Source organism: Cetorhinus maximus, chromosome 3 (genome assembly GCF_964194155.1).
Source record: "Cetorhinus maximus chromosome 3, sCetMax3.hap1.1, whole genome shotgun sequence".
Lineage (NCBI taxonomy): Eukaryota > Metazoa > Chordata > Chondrichthyes > Lamniformes > Cetorhinidae > Cetorhinus > Cetorhinus maximus.
This window is the reverse complement of record NC_135881.1, coordinates 79,597,186-79,612,985: the sequence shown is the minus strand read 5'-3', so window position 1 is coordinate 79,612,985 and position 15,800 is coordinate 79,597,186. Positions and strand designations below refer to the sequence as shown.

General features: G+C 41.5%; 1 protein-coding gene across 1 annotated transcript in view; it reads left to right on the top strand.

Annotated features, from left to right (window-relative positions):
- Window positions 1–15,800, top strand: part of pdia4 (protein disulfide isomerase family A, member 4) — a 51,798-nt gene that overhangs the window by 23,639 nt on the left and 12,359 nt on the right. Inside the window, exons 4-6 of the mRNA XM_078538606.1 lie at window positions 4,125–4,263; window positions 4,545–4,750; window positions 9,061–9,219. Of these exons, the coding sequence (XP_078394732.1) occupies window positions 4,125–4,263; window positions 4,545–4,750; window positions 9,061–9,219 (504 nt within the window). The remainder of the gene's footprint in view (window positions 1–4,124; window positions 4,264–4,544; window positions 4,751–9,060; window positions 9,220–15,800) is intronic.

The window sequence follows — 15,800 nt, the reverse complement described above, 5'->3', positions numbered from 1 at the left end:
GGAAGGGAGTTCCAGGATTTTGATCCAGCAACAGTGAAGGAGTGGCCCTATATTTCTAAGCCAGGATGGTGAGTGACTTAGAGGGGAACTTCCAGATGGTGGTGTTCCCATATATCTGCAACCCTTGTCCTTCTGGATGGTAGCGGTCGTGGATTTGGAAGGTGATGTCTAAGGAGCCTTGGTGAGTTCCAATAAAGATTATGAAGAGCTGTGGCCCCAGCACTGATTCTCATGGTACCCACCTAGTAACAGGCTGACATCCTAGTAACATCCTGAGAATGACTCATTTATTTCTGTCTGTTAACAATTCTCAATCCATGACATTATATTACCCCCAATCCCATGTGCTCTCATGCTGCTTACTAATCTGTGTGCAACCTTACCAAAAGCCTTCTGAAAATCCAAATACGCCACATCTACTGGTGGTTCTTTATCTATGCTATAGGTAACATGCTCAAAAATCTCCCAAGTTTGTTAAATCTAATTTCCATTTCATAAATCCATGTTGACTCTGCCCAATCATATTATTTTCAAGTGTCTAGTTATCGCATCCTTTATACTGTAATAAATTCGTTAACATTTTTCCTACTATTGACGTCAAACTAACAGGCCTGTAGTTCTGGTTTCTCTTTCCCTCCCTTCTTAAATAGAGGGGTTACATTCGCTACTTTCCAGTCTGCAGGAGCCTTTTCAGAATCTATAGAATTTTGTAAGATAACCACCAATGCATCCACAACTCTATAGGTACTTCCTTCAACACTCTAGAATGAAGCTCATCAGGCCCAGGGGGTTTATCAACCTTCAGTCCAATTAATTTGAGTACTACTGTTTATTAATGCTAATTTCTTTCAGTTCCTTATTTTCACAAGCCTCTTGGTTCCCTAGTATTTTTTGACATTTTCTGTATCTTTCTCAACAGAGAAAGGCAAAGTAATTGTTTAGTTTCTCCACCATCACCCTATTCTCCATTATAAATTCTCCTGTCTCCACCTACGATGGGCCCCACATTTTTCCTTGCTAATCTTTTTCTTTTCACATATCTAAAAGACGATTGCAGTCTGCTTGTTCCTCACTAGTTTGCATTCATATTCTCTTTTCCCTTTTGTTTTAGTTTCTTTTGCTGGATTTGAAATTGCTCCCAATCCTCGGCCTTACTACTTTTCAGGCATCCTTATAAGCCACTTCTTTTGATCTAATGCAGTCTTTAACTTCTTTTGTTAGCCATAGTTGATTCACTTTTCCTGTTGGATTTTTGTGTCTTAGAGGAATGTATGTTTGTTGTAGAACATGTAATACTTCTCTAATACTGCCTGACTACCATCAAATGTTTGTGTATTTTCCAAATCCACCATAGCCAACTTGCCCTTCATACGTTTATAGTTTCTTTTGTTCAGGTTTAAGATCCTAGTTTCAGTATGAACTAAATAACTTTCAAACTTAATGTAAAATTCTATTATATTATGGTCACTCTTTCCTAAAGACTTCTTTACAGCAAAGTTAGCCCTTATTCAATACATAATGCTAGATCTGAATAGTCCAGTCTCTAGTTCGTTCATCAACGTACTGCTCCAGAAATCCATCTCGTACACACTCCGGAAATTCACCCCTCACAGCATTAGTGGTGATTTAGGTTTATTGAGTCTATATGTAAATTGAAGCCTCCCGTTATTACTGTATTTTCTTTGTTACATGCGGCTCTAAATTCCTGATTTATACTCTACCCAATATTACCACTGCAGTTCGGTGGCCTATAAAAACTCCCATCAATGTTTACTACCCTTGCTGTTGCTTAGCTTCACCCAAACTGATTCTACATCTTGATCCTTCGTTCTAAGAACCTCTCTTTCAAATGTACTGTTCTTGTCCCTTATTAACAGTGCTACCCCACCTCTTTTTGCCTATCCTTCCTAAATCCTGAATATCCACTTCCTGGTTTGGTCACCCTGTAGCCAGGTGTATCTAATGACAATTAAATCGTACTCCTTACCTCCTGAGCCTTCAAATCATCTACCTTATTGTAAATGCTGTGTGCATTGAGTGCCCTTAACCTAGTCTTTATATCATTATTCCACATTCTGATCCTGTTTGATGCTTGCCTTTGCTTCACCTGCTTTCTAATTTCATTATTACCTTCCTACTTCCCGTTACCAGATTTGCTTCCCTCCAATCTGAGTTCCCTCTCAGGTTCCCATCCTCCTGCCAATCTAGTTTAAACCTTCCCCAACAGCACTAGCAAACCTTATTTACTCATCAAAGCACTTAATGATTTTGAATACCTCATCAAATCTCCCCTTAACCTTCTCTGCTTTAAGCAGAATAACAACAGCTTCTCCAGTCTCTTCACATAGCTCATATCCTTCATTCCTGTTACCATTCAAGTAAAATCTCTTCTGCACCCTCTTCATGGCCTTGACATCCATCCTAAAGTGTAATGCCCAGAATTGACTGTGCCACTCCAGCTGAAGCCTAACCAGCTAAACCTGTCAACTCAACACTGGTTCAGGTTCCAACTCTGAATTGCAGAACTCAATTAGTTCTGCAAGTCCTGTACTTGGACTTCACTGATCAAAACCAGGTGACATGGGACTGACCTAAATCAAACCAAAAAATTGCACATAGGGCAGCAGGGTCAGTGTGGCAGCTTTCGGAGCACATTGTTCAAAATTTAGCTCAGCACCAACATTCCTAAACCACTTGAAAGAATTTTTTTTCATACAATTCAGCTTGGGGAGGCCATTCTGCCAAGATGCTGATGTGATGTGCTGTGCTGTCCTGTAACCCCATGCCATCGCACGTCTTCCCCCCACTCAAAGGTATCACTAGGGAAGTTTAAATAGCTCACCTTCCGGGTTACTGGAAGCGCAACTTGAGTTATGCCCCATTGCAGGAAATTCCCGGTTACTCCAGAAGAGTTGGGCACTGTACATTGGATTCATGGTGCTGCAATTGATTTACACTTTTGTCAATCTATTAACCATCTGTACAAGACAGTATTGTCCAGTTCTTCTGTTGCCTTTGTGATGGGCAAAGGAAAGTGAAGGTTCAGAAAAGACTGCAGTCTATTTCACTAGTCCCAAAAATTTCCTTAACAAACACCTGATCACATGGCCAAATCTCTGTTACTGATCTGTAATGATTCAGTGTAGAATCATTTAACTAATTAATTCCATGATATGAGACATTTGTAGATGAAAACAAAGAAATTGTAGCAGATAAATAAGGATGAGAGCAAATGGACTGAGTGATGCACTTGTTCATCACTTAGTTCCACCTCCATAATATTGCCTGGCTCCATTGCTACCTCAGCACATCTGCTGAAACATTTCAACATTGGCTTTCAACACAGGGGAATGGCACTGGGTGAATTGCTCTTACAGAGAGCCAGCACAGATACAATGTGCTGAATGGCCTCCTATGTCTGTGACTATTTGTGTTCTTTCATTTTAGGTCTTGGGTTTGGCTTTTGGCATCATAATTGTTTCTCTCTTATGAATGTGGGATCTTATGTAAAATTAATTTACAATTGCAACTTGATGGATGTAAAACACAAGCTGATCCACAATTTGCCATTAAAATGGAAGAAACTGTCGAAGGGAAGCTGAAATATTACTATTTGTAATAGTGGGTATTTGTCATGAAGGCACATTGGAGCAAAATTTGCCCAGCATCTAAAATGTGGCACACATGACCTGAAAGAACTTGTTGCTCTCTGCAGAAGCTTGTTTGGTCCATCTTTTTTTTTTACACTTAATGTTCAATGCTTAGCTTCAATGCAGAATCTGAAATGTATATTGATTTATATTTTGTGAAAATTTCGAGAAGCAATTGGAAAACCTCATTTATGAAGCACAACAGCCTAGCACAGTCTGCACCTTTTTGAAATTCATTTTTGTGATGAGCATTGTACATTTGTCCACTTAAACATATCCTGTAAATTTTTAACAGCTGTAGATTAGGCACAGAAACAGTTTACATGATGTATTTAACTACATGAACAACTTAGCCTAGCTAGCCCCACCCCTGCTTGCTCCCCATATCCTTAAATATTTGTCGTCTTCAAACAACTGTCTAATTCAGTTTTAAAAGAATCATCCTTAGTTTTAATATTTTAAACCTTTCAACAGAACTTTTATCTAAAGTGAAAGAAGTAGCTTCCCCTGACTGGATTCCGCCACCTGAAGCAACCATCGTTTTGACAGAAGATACCTTTGATGACGTGGTGAATGATGCTGATATCATCCTAGTGGAGTTCTACGCTCCTTGGTCAGTACACAAACTTTTTTTTAAAAAATTCATCACATGTCTGAAAACTGAGTGCCACCATTGGTGGAAATTGGTGTGTGACACAAAGCAGTTAGAAGATTAGATAATAAAGCATTATTTTATGATATGAAGTAATTGATATGCATAGTTGAAGGAAGCTCTACCTTATTGGCTTATAAACACTACCAAAAACAAATGTAAAAAGTATGTACATTTCAGTGTAATTCTGGTATGATTTTATTATATCAAATGCCAGTTGTATTGACTCCATTTTGTTACAGGTGTGGGCACTGTAAAAAGCTTGCTCCACAATACGAGGAAGCTGCCCAGGAGCTTGGCAAGCGTTCTGTGCCAATTTTACTCGCTAAAGTAGATGCCACTACTGAATCAAAGCTTGCTAACAAGTACCAGGTCACTGGCTATCCTACCCTGAAAATTTTCCGCAAGGGTAAACCTTTTGAATATAATGGACCAAGGGATACAGAAGGTAATATGCTATTTGATTGTCCATTCATACCTATTATTTAATAGTGATACTCTATAAAGTATGTTTTCTGCAACTGTATAAAAAGAAAACCACGCTGGAATGGAGCAGTGACTATACTGCTCACTGTGGAGTGAGTGGCTCTATGACTGGCCCTAATTCAATATTCACACCAGCTTCTACTTTATACTGAGCCCACTACAGGGGGATTAGGAAATGATGAGAGTCAGCCTTAAGAGAAAAGTTGAAGGGAAAGTACCCATTTACAATGTCAAAAAATATTTCCGCCTTTCTTTTGTATTTTTCTTACTTAAATATGGCCAGAAAAAGCCTAAAAGTGAAATAAGTGGAAAGGCAGGGAACAGTCTATCAGCAAATAATGTGGTGCAATATCTGATCACTAATGTAGGACTCATGGGATTGGGGTATTATATTAAAATGGATTCAGGATTGTTAATGAACAGAAAACAGCAGGTATAAATGGGACTTCTCAGGTTGGCAGGCTGTTAACAAGCGGGATACTGCAAGGATCTGTACTTGCTATAGCTATTTGCAAACTGTGTTCATGACTTCCATGGGGGGGCTGCATTTAATGTAACCAAGTTTGCTGATGATGCAAAGTGGGAAAGTAAGCAATGAACAGGATGCAAAGGGGCTACAGAGGAATATAGGCAGGGTGGGTTGGCAAGAAAATGGCAGGTGAAAAACAGTGTAGCAAAATGTGAAGTTATCCAGCTTGCTAATAAAAAGTGGAATCAATATTTTTTGAATGGTGAGACAAGGCAGTGTTTGCATTCAGAGAGTCTTGGGTGTCCTTCGTGAATCGGAGTTAACATGGTACAGTAAACAATTAAGGAAAATGATATACTTTAATCCCATTATAAATAAAGGTACTAAGAATAAAGAAATTTTGCTACAACTATCAAGGGCATTGAGGCCACGTTTAAAGAGTGCTGTGTGCAGTTTTGGCCTCCTTACCTGAAGGGCACATTTGCCCTTGAGCGAATGCAGCAACAGTTCACCAGACTGGTTCTTGGAATAAGGGGATTGTCCCGTGAGGAGAGAGTGAGTAGATTAGGCCTATATTTCCTGGATTTTAAAATAAAAGGTGATCTACTTGAAATGTTTAAAATTGTTAAGTGGCTTGACAGCAGATGCTAACAAAATTTAGCCCTGGCTGGGGAATCTCAAATAGGTTGTCGCAATCACCAAACAAGGAGTCAGCTATTTAGAATTGAGCTGAGGAGAAATTTCTTCACTCAGCATTGTGAATCTTTGGAGCACTCTCACTCAGTGCTGTGGATGCTTGGCTATTGAATATATTCAGTGCAGAGGTCAATTAATTTTTGGGTACTAAGGAAATTGAGGAGTATGGGGGTTGTGCAGGAGGATGAAGTTGAAGATCATGGCTGACCTTGTTGAATGGTGGGACAGGCTTGAAGCACCAAAATGGCCTGCTTCAGCTCCTATTTATCTTCTGAAGTAAGAGGTCATGAATCAGCTATATGAGATGGGTGTTTGGTTTCCTGGAAGTAAAAAGAGGATGACTTTGATGGGAGATGCCGTTCCTTTTATACAAGTCAGCTGCAGTTTTCCTTGCAACCAGTGGCACAGATTGGCAAGTGGCTTAGTGTTGACTAAGAGCTAGAGCAGTTCCCCATGATTGTTGCCAAATATAAATCAAATAAGATATGATGCTTTAAAACTAACCTCCATCATTAACTTTAACTAACTGGATTTGCTGACTGCTGCTGGGTTTTCACTTGGATATCTTGAGAGGCCTGAGAAGTTGATACCATAAGAGCCTTTTGCACATTGCATCCTGTAATGCTGCACAGTGCGCTTACACTGGAGCTCCACTAGTGGGTTAATAAGTTACTGTATTTTATGGAACAGCACTGAATGTAGACCAGAGATGTCTTCTGTTTGCTATCCAGCCTGTGATGTGTTAACTAATCGCACTATGGGCAGCACTAAAATTTGCCTTCAATCACCCAGGAGTGGGAGGTGAAAATCAACTAAGTTTACACCATGATTACTATCCAGTGACCACTGGATGGAAACACAGTAAATTTACAGTACAAACGGGGCCATTCAGCCCATGTCTGTGCCACCCAAAAAAGAACAATCCAGACCAATCCAACTTTGCAGCCTTTGGTCTGTAGCCCTCTAGGTTATGACACTTCCAAGTGCATCTGCAAGGTTTTTTTTTAAATGTAGCAAGGGTTTCTACCTCCATCACCCTTTCAGGCAGTGAGTTCCAATTCCCTTGCCCTCTGAGTGAAAAGAACTCTCCTCAACTTCCCTCTAATATTTCTACCAATTACTTAAAATCTATGCCCCCTAGTTATTGACTCCTCTGCCAAAGGAAATGGGTCCTTACTCTATAGGCCCTTCATTTTATTTTTTGAATAAAATTTTATACAACTTAATTAAATTTCCTTTCAACCTCCTGTGTTCCAAAGAAAATAACCCCAACCTATCCAATATTTCCTCATAGCTAGAATTCTCCATTCTCAAATCTTTACTGTTCGCTCTCTAATGTGATTACATCCTTCTTGTAACGCAGTAACCAGAACGGTACACAATACTGTGGTCTAACTAGTGTTTTCTATGGTTCTAACATAATCTCCCTGCTCTTATACTTCAGGCCTTGGTCAATAAAGGAATGTATCCCATCTGTCGCCTTAACCACTTTACCCCCTTGCCCTGCTACCTTCAGGATCTGTGAACATGCACTCCAAGGTCGGACTTCCTTCACACTTTGGAATTCCACCATTTAGAGTGTGTTTCCTTTCCTTGTTTGCTATCCCAAAATGCATTACCTCACACTTCTCCAGACTGAATTCCATTTGCCACTTTTCTGCCCACCTGACTAGATTATTGGCTCCTTTCTCATTGACAATCAGAGTCTTTAATTTTCTGATCAGTCTGCCACATGGGACCTTGTCAAAAGCCCTGCTAAAATAGACTATCTTGTGCACTACTCTCATCCACCCTCATTGTTGTCTCCTCAAAACATTCAATCAAGTTTGACACAAACTTCCCTTAACAGATTCATGCCAACTGCCCTTGATTAATCCATGGTCCTCTCAAACCCAGTTTATACCATCTCTCTGAATTTTTTCCAATAACTGACCCACCACTAAGTTTAGGCCTAACTGACCTGTAATTACTGTAAGGGCTAACTCTTCCTCTTTTTGAAAAACAATACAACATTAGCAGTCCTCCAGCACCTTGCCAGTAGCCAGAGAGGATTGAGCAATGACAGTCAGAGCCTCTGATAAAGCAGCCTGGGATACATTTTCAAGTGGGTGTAGTGGTTTTCCCATTTTCAAAGATGCTAAACACCTCAATATTTCCTCCCCCTCTGTCTATTCTACCTAATATCTTCACACTATTCCATTACAGCATTTGCTTCATCCTCTTGTGAAAAAGGATGCAAAGTATTCATTAAGAACCATGCCTGTTAATTGTAATTAATTGTATGCAGTTGGTGGACATTAACAGAGGATTCATGTGTGCCCCCATATATTGGGAACACAAACTCTGGGTTAGGAGGTGCATGTTTTATGATTTCTCCATATAAATAAATGCTTACATAAGTGCGTAAAAATGACTCCACTTCTATCCTTCAACACCCGGCATTCTAGAATATAACGATGTCCACGTCTTCGACCACCATATACGTTACCTTTTTGGTCTCTAAGCCCTTCTCTTTCCTCGGTTATCTTTTGCTCTTTTTGTATTTGTAACACATCTTTGAGTTTTCCTTGATTTTGCTCCTAAATATTTTGCCATGCCTTCTCTTTACTTTGCTAATTTCCTTTTTAATTACATCCCTGCACTGTCTTATACTTCCCTAGGCTTTCTGCAGTGTTGAGCTGTTGACATCTGACACATGCTTCTCTCCAATTTCAAATTTCTACTCTTGGCCTTTTTTTATATTTCCCTGAATTATGATCAATAACATTGAAATGCTGTCCCACTGATGTTCTTTCCACCTTCCCAAATTAATTCCCTAAAACTAAGCCCAGAACTGTCTCTTCTCTTGCATGTACTGGCTAAAAGAAAAAGTTTGCACATCCAAAGAACTTGGGCTTGGGTTCGACTGTCTCTTAATTTAAAATGCTCATTTTTGTGTTTTTTGGCAAGGCACATGATTGTTATTGTACAACAAAAGTCAGTATCTCCACAAGGGGGGGTTATTCTAGCAAGAGGTAGAAAGAGTACTGTATAACACTTGAGCACTCTACATTACCATAATGTTTTGTAATACTAAAACTCATGTTTACCTTTTCTTTTAAACTTAGGTATTATTGAACATATGATTGAACAGGCTGGTCCACCTTCCAAACAAATTCAAGCTCTTAAGCAAGTTCAAGAATTCCTTAAGGATGGTGATGATGTCATAATTATGGGAATTTTTAATGGCGAGCAAGACCTAGCTTATCGCACCTATCAAGATGCCTGTGAGTAGTTTGCAATGCTATAGAACTAGGTAATTGTACGTGCTGTGGGTTATTGCCTCTGGCTTAGCTAAGTGTGTATCTACAAACATACAAACAAACGAATTAGGAGCAAGCATAGGCCATTTGGTCTCTGCTATATCATTTGATAAAATTATGGCTGATTTGATTGTGGCCTGAACTCTACATTCCTATCTACCCCTGTATCCTTTGACTTCCTTGTTAATCAAGAATCTATCTAACTCAGCCTTTAAAATATTCAGTGATCCTGTGTCCGTTGCTCTCGAGGGAAGGGAATTCCAAGATTATTGACCTTTTTTGGGGCGGGGGGGTCTCTCATCTCTGCCTTAAATGGGGGACCCCTTATTTTTTAGCTGTCCCATAGTTTGAGCCTCTCCCACAAAGAAACATTCTCTCAACATCTTCTGTGTCAATACCCCTCAGGATCTTGTATGTTTCAATAAGATCACCTCCCGTTCTTCTAAACCCTAATGGATACAGACCCAACCTTTCAACGTTTCCTCATAAGATAACCTTCCTCATGTACTCTGGGTAGGGGACTTCAATGTCCATCACCAAGAGTGGCTCAGTAGCACCATTGTTGACTGAGCTAGCCGAGTCCAAAAGGACATAGCTGCTAGACTGGGTCTGCGGCAGGTGGTGAGGGAACCAACAAGAGGGAAAAGCAAAAAACTGATGATGCTGGAAATCCAGAACAAAAACAAAAATACCTGGAAAAACTCAGCAGGTCTGACAGCATCTGCGGAGAGGAATACAGTTAACATTTCAAGTCCAAATGACTCTTCATCAGAACTAAGGAAAAAAAGAAAAGAGGTAAAATATAAGCTGGTTTAAGGCGGGGGGGTAGGACAGGTAGAGCTGGATAGAGGGCCAGTGATAGGTGGAGATTGCCAAAAGATGTCATCCAACATGATGCCACCACCAAACACATCTTCCCTTCACCCCCCCGGCGGCATTCCGCAGGGATTGTTCCCTCCGGGATACCCTGGTCCACTCCTCCATCACCCCCTACATGTCAACCCCCTCCCACTGCACCTTCCCATGCAACTGCAGAAGGTGCAACACTTGCCCCTTTACTTCCTCCCTTCTCACCATCCAAGGGCCTAAACATTCCTTTCAAGTGAAACAGCATTTCACTCACACTTCCCTCAATTTAGTCTACTGCATTCGCTGCTCCCAATGCAGTTTCCTCTACATTGGAGAGACCAAACACAGACTGGGTGACCGCTTTGCGGAACACCTTCGGTCTGTCCGCAAGCATGACTCAGACCTCCCTGTCACTTGCCATTTCAACACACCACCCTGCTCTCATGCCCACATGTCCGTCCTTGGCCTGCTGCAATGTTCCAGTGAAGCTCAACGCAAACTGGAGGACAGAACCTCATCTTCCGACTAGGCACTTTACAGCCTTCCGGACTGAATATTGAGTTCAACAACTTTAGATCATGAACTCTCTCCTCCATCCCCACCCACTTTCCGACCCCCTTTTTCCAATAATTTATATATATTTTTCTTTTCACACCTATTTCCATTATTTTTAAATGTGTTTCCATCCATTGTTTTATCTCTACCTTTTAGCCTATTTCGATCCCTTCCCCCCACCCCCACTAGGGCTATCTGTACCTTGCTCGTCCTGCTTTCTACCCTTAATGTCACCATTAGCACATATCTTAGCTAATATTACCACCGTCAACACCTCTTTGTCCTTTTGTCTATGACATCTTTTGGCAATCTCCACCTATCACTGGCCCTCTATCCAGCTCTACCAGTCTCACCACCCCTTAAACTAGCTTATATTTTACCTCTTCTATTTTTCCTTAGTTCTGATGAAGAGTCATTCGGACTCGAAACGTTAACTGTATTCCTCTCCGCAGATGCTGTCAGACCTGCTGAGTTTTTCCAGGTATTTTTGTTTTTGTTGAAGAGGGAAAAGCATACTTGACTTCATCCTCACCAACCTGCCTGCTACAGCATCTGTCCGTGACAGTCTCGGTAGGAGTGACCACTGCACGGTCATCATGGAGACGAAGCCCCGCCTTCACAGTAGGGATACCCTCCATCGTGTTGTGTGGCACTACCACTATGAAATGGGATAGGTTTCAAACAGATCTAGCAACTCAAGACTAGACATCCATGAGGTGCTGTGGGCCATCAGCAGCAGCAGAATTGTACTCAAACACAATCTGTAACCTCATGGCCCAGCATATCTCCTACTCTAACATTACCATCAAGCCAGGGGATCAACCCTGGTTCAATGAAGAGTGCGGGAGGGCATGCCAGGAGCAACACCAGGCATACCTAAAAATTAGTTGTCAACCTGGTGAAGTATAACACAGGATTACTTGGATGCCAAACAGCTTAAGCAGCAAGTGATACAGATCTAAGCGATCTCATAACCAACGGATCAGATCTAAGCTCTGCAGTCCTGCCACATCCAGTCGTGAATGGTGGTGGACAATTAAACAAGTCACTGGAGGAGGAGGCTCCACAAATATCGGCACCCTCAATGATGCGGGAGCCCAGCAGATCAGTGCAAAAGATACAGCTAAAGCATTTGCTACAATCTTCAGCCAGAAGTGCCAAGTGGATGATCCATCTCGGCCTTCTCCAGAGGTCCCCAGCATCAAAGATGCTAGTCTTCAGTCAATTCGATTCACTCCATGTGATATCAAGAAACAGCTGAAGGCCTTGGATACTGCAAAGGCTATGGGCCGTAACTACATTCTGGCAGTGGCACTGAAGACTTGTGCTCCAGAACTTGCTGCACCCCTAGCCTAGCTGTTCCAGTACAGCTACAACAATGACATCTACTTGGCTTTGTGGAAAATTGCCCAGGTATGACCTGCACACAAAAAAAGGACAAATCCAACCCAGCCAATTACTGCCCCATCAGTCTACGCTCTACCATCAGTAAAGTGATGGAAGGGTCATCAACATTGCTGTCAAGTGGCATTTGCTTAGCAATAACCTGCTCACTGATGCCCAGTTTGGGTTCCACCTGGGCCACTCAGCTCCTGACCTCCTTACGGCGTTAGTTCAAACATGGACAAAAGAGCTGAACTCCTGAGGTGAGAGTGACTGCCCTTGACATCAAGGCTGCATTTGAACGATTGTGGCATCAGGGAGCCCTAGCAAAACTGGAGTCTATAGGAATCGGGGAAAACTCTCCTCTGGTTGGAGTCATAACTAGCACAAAGGAGGATGGTTGTGGTTGTTGGAGGTCAGTCATCTCTGCTGCAGGACATTATTGTGGGAGTTCCTCAGGGTAGTGTCCTGGGCGCAACCACCTTCAGCTGCCTCATCAATGACCTTCCTTCCATCATAAGGTTAGAAGTGGGGATGTTCGCTGATGATGGCACAATGTTCAGCACCATTCGTGACTCCTCAGATACTGAAGAAGTTCATGTCTAAATGCAGCGAGACCTGGACAATATCCAAGTTTGGGCTGACAAGTGGCAAGTAACATTTGCACTGCACAAGTGCCAGGCAATGACCATGCAGTTCCAACAACACTCAAGAAGCTTGACACCATCCAGGACAAAGCAGCCCATTTGATTGGCCCCCCTTCTACAAACATTCACTCCCTCCACCACTGAAACGCAGCAGCGGTGTGTACCATCCACAAGATGCACTGCAGGAATACACCAAGGCTCCTTCAACAGCGCCTTCCAAACCCATAACCACTACTGTCTAGAAGAACAAGGGCAGCAGATAGATGGGAACACCACCACCTGGAAGTTTTCCTCCAAGGCACTCACCATCCTGACTTGGAAATGTATCGCTGCTCTTTCACTGTTGCTAGGTCAAAATCCTTTAACTCCCACCCTAACAGCACAGTGGATGTACCTACACCACATGGACTGCAGCGGTTCAAGAAGGCAGCTCACCACCACCTTCTCAAGGGCAACTAGGAATGGGCAAAAAATGCTGGCCCAGCCAGCGAAGCCCTCATCCTGTGAGTTTTTTTTTAAATCCTAGGAATCAATCAAGCAAACCTCTGAACTGCTTCGAATGCTATTATATCCTTTCTCAAGAAAGACCAAAATTGTACACAGTCGTCCAGGTGTAATCACCAACGTCCTATACAAATATAGCAAAACTTCCCTATCTTCTATATTTGATTCCCTTGCAATAAGTGACGACATTCAATTTGCCTTCCAAATCACTAGTTGTACCTGCATACTAATTGTTTATGATTAATGTACCAGGACACACGCATCCCTCTACTGCCAAGTTTGGAAGTTTTATTTTGGTGCTTCATGACATTTATGCTGTGCTAACATTATGATGTTGTTTTTGCTCAAGATCATTGGCCCCAAGCCAATGATCACATTGAAAATCCCAAATGTGTATCTTGTACAAGTATCCAGAAACAACAGAAGTGTAGTTCTGGATTCTGCAACGAGTCTTGTCTTCAGTGCTTAACTGAGATCCACCTAAAATAGCAGTGCTTTGAAAGTATTGGCATGATGTAGTACTATCTCTGAACTCAAATGGCAAGATAATGTAAAGTCCCAACTGTCCAATTTCTTTAGAAAAATGTGAAATGCTGTATGGTCTTTTTTTTTTTAAAAGTGCCCTGTTGTCGAATGTATTTTGGACACAAAATATTTCATTCATTCTTCTATAATTTGTAAACTGCAAGTTCTATTTTAGTTTGCCTCACCAAAATAAATGTGGTTATAAAAATGGGAGGCGATGTTTGCTTTACTTTAAAAATCATAGGGCAGAATTTTGCCCTTGGTGGAGGCAAGCAGGAGCAGTCTGGAAGCCGACCCCCGCCCACAAGTAGCACAGCACTGCAATTTTACACAGGCAAGCCAATTAAGGCCTGCCCAGCGTGGAACACGAGCGGCAGCATTCAGCACTGCCTGTGCGGGTTGGGGGGGGGTGGGGGAGGAGGGCGAGCGGGCCTAGCGTGAACTTCACACGTGCGTGCAATGAGGTTTCCTAAAAAGTGCAAAGGCCTGCCCGCCAACTATAAGGGCAGCCTAAATTTGAAATTAATTACCTTGTTAATAGCCTTAATAGGCCTTTTAATTGTCGGTGGGCACGCTGCTGACTCTGGTGCACGCCCGCTGAACGAAATATCACGGGACTGCGCAATGACATCGGGGCACTCGCCTGATGTCATCACGCGTCATTTTACACTTGGCTGAGTCAGTTGCGCGCCTGCCTGCCAAGTTCAATATTCTGTCATAGCTTTATTTATCCCAGAGATGGAGAGGGAATATTTCCATGTAACAATCCCAGTTGTGCTGTAATGCAGTATGGCTGAAATAATTGAAATTTTATTTTATTGGTGAAGCACTTCTGTGTAACAATGGATGAAGAAATGGAGGAAAACGGTCATGAAATGACTGTTAGGACAGATGTAACTCTTGGAAAAATGCCTTCCTTTCAAATTAAATTTTAGATTTTTAGGGAATTGCAACTTCAGTCAGTTCATCCTAATGCTAAAAACAATTTGCAGTGCCGTAAATACTAAATTTAAACATGCATATATGTTATAACAAACGGATCATTCAACCCATCTGTTTACCTTCGAGGAGCAGCTCGCTCTAATTACATGGGCCACCCTGTACCCATATCCCTTCAACCCCTTTTTCTTTATCCATCTCTGCAGTTTCTGCCACAATCACTAACTTGGTGAATTTCACATTCTCGCAACTCTTTGACATTAAAGTTTTATTGCTCTTTTTTTTCTGAATCCCCTGCATTTGACCTTATACCTATGGTCCCTTCTTGACCCTCCAGCCACTGGCACAGGCAGATAAAAGCAATTTTTTTCCATTCTCTGATTTTTAAGCAGTCCTAGTGAATCTGTGTTATATCCTTTCTAAAGCTTCAATATCCTCCTATTTAAACGGGACCCCAGAATGCATACAGCACTCTAACATGTCGTTAAAGTCTTATATAGACTCATCATTGTCATTTGACTCTTGTATTCTATTCTTCGATATTAAAATCTTGAATTCCATTGCTTTTTTAACCACCCTATCAACTTGAAGGTCTGCCATTAATATCCTGTGAACATTTACCCCCAAAACCATGTACTGTTCACAGCTCTTGCCCTAGTCGGAGCTTGGATACTATTTTTTTTAACCAAAATGCATCACAATCTTCCTGTTGAGCCAGAAATGTGACTTTTCTATAATATCTTCCAGCCTCTGACCTAGTATTTTGTCAGCTGAATGATCTAGTAATTTGGATAACATGGGATTGCAAAAGAGACAGAGCACAGAAACAGGTCATTCAGTCTAACCAGCCCAAACTCCAATCAAACCTTTTCCCCTTCTGTGAAATCTACCATTACTGTCTATTCCCTTCTCCCTCATGCTTGTGTAGTCTCTTAAATGCATCTACACTATTTGCTTCAACCATTACCTATGGTAATGAGTTCAATACTCTCGCCATTCTTTGGATAAAAAAGTTTCTTCTGAATTTCCTATTGGATTTCTTGGTGACCATCTTTATATCAAGTATCGACTGATTTTTTTTTTTCTGTAGTTTATGTGACAAATCTTTGTCACTAATGCCTATTCTGCCCTGAATTTCCTATT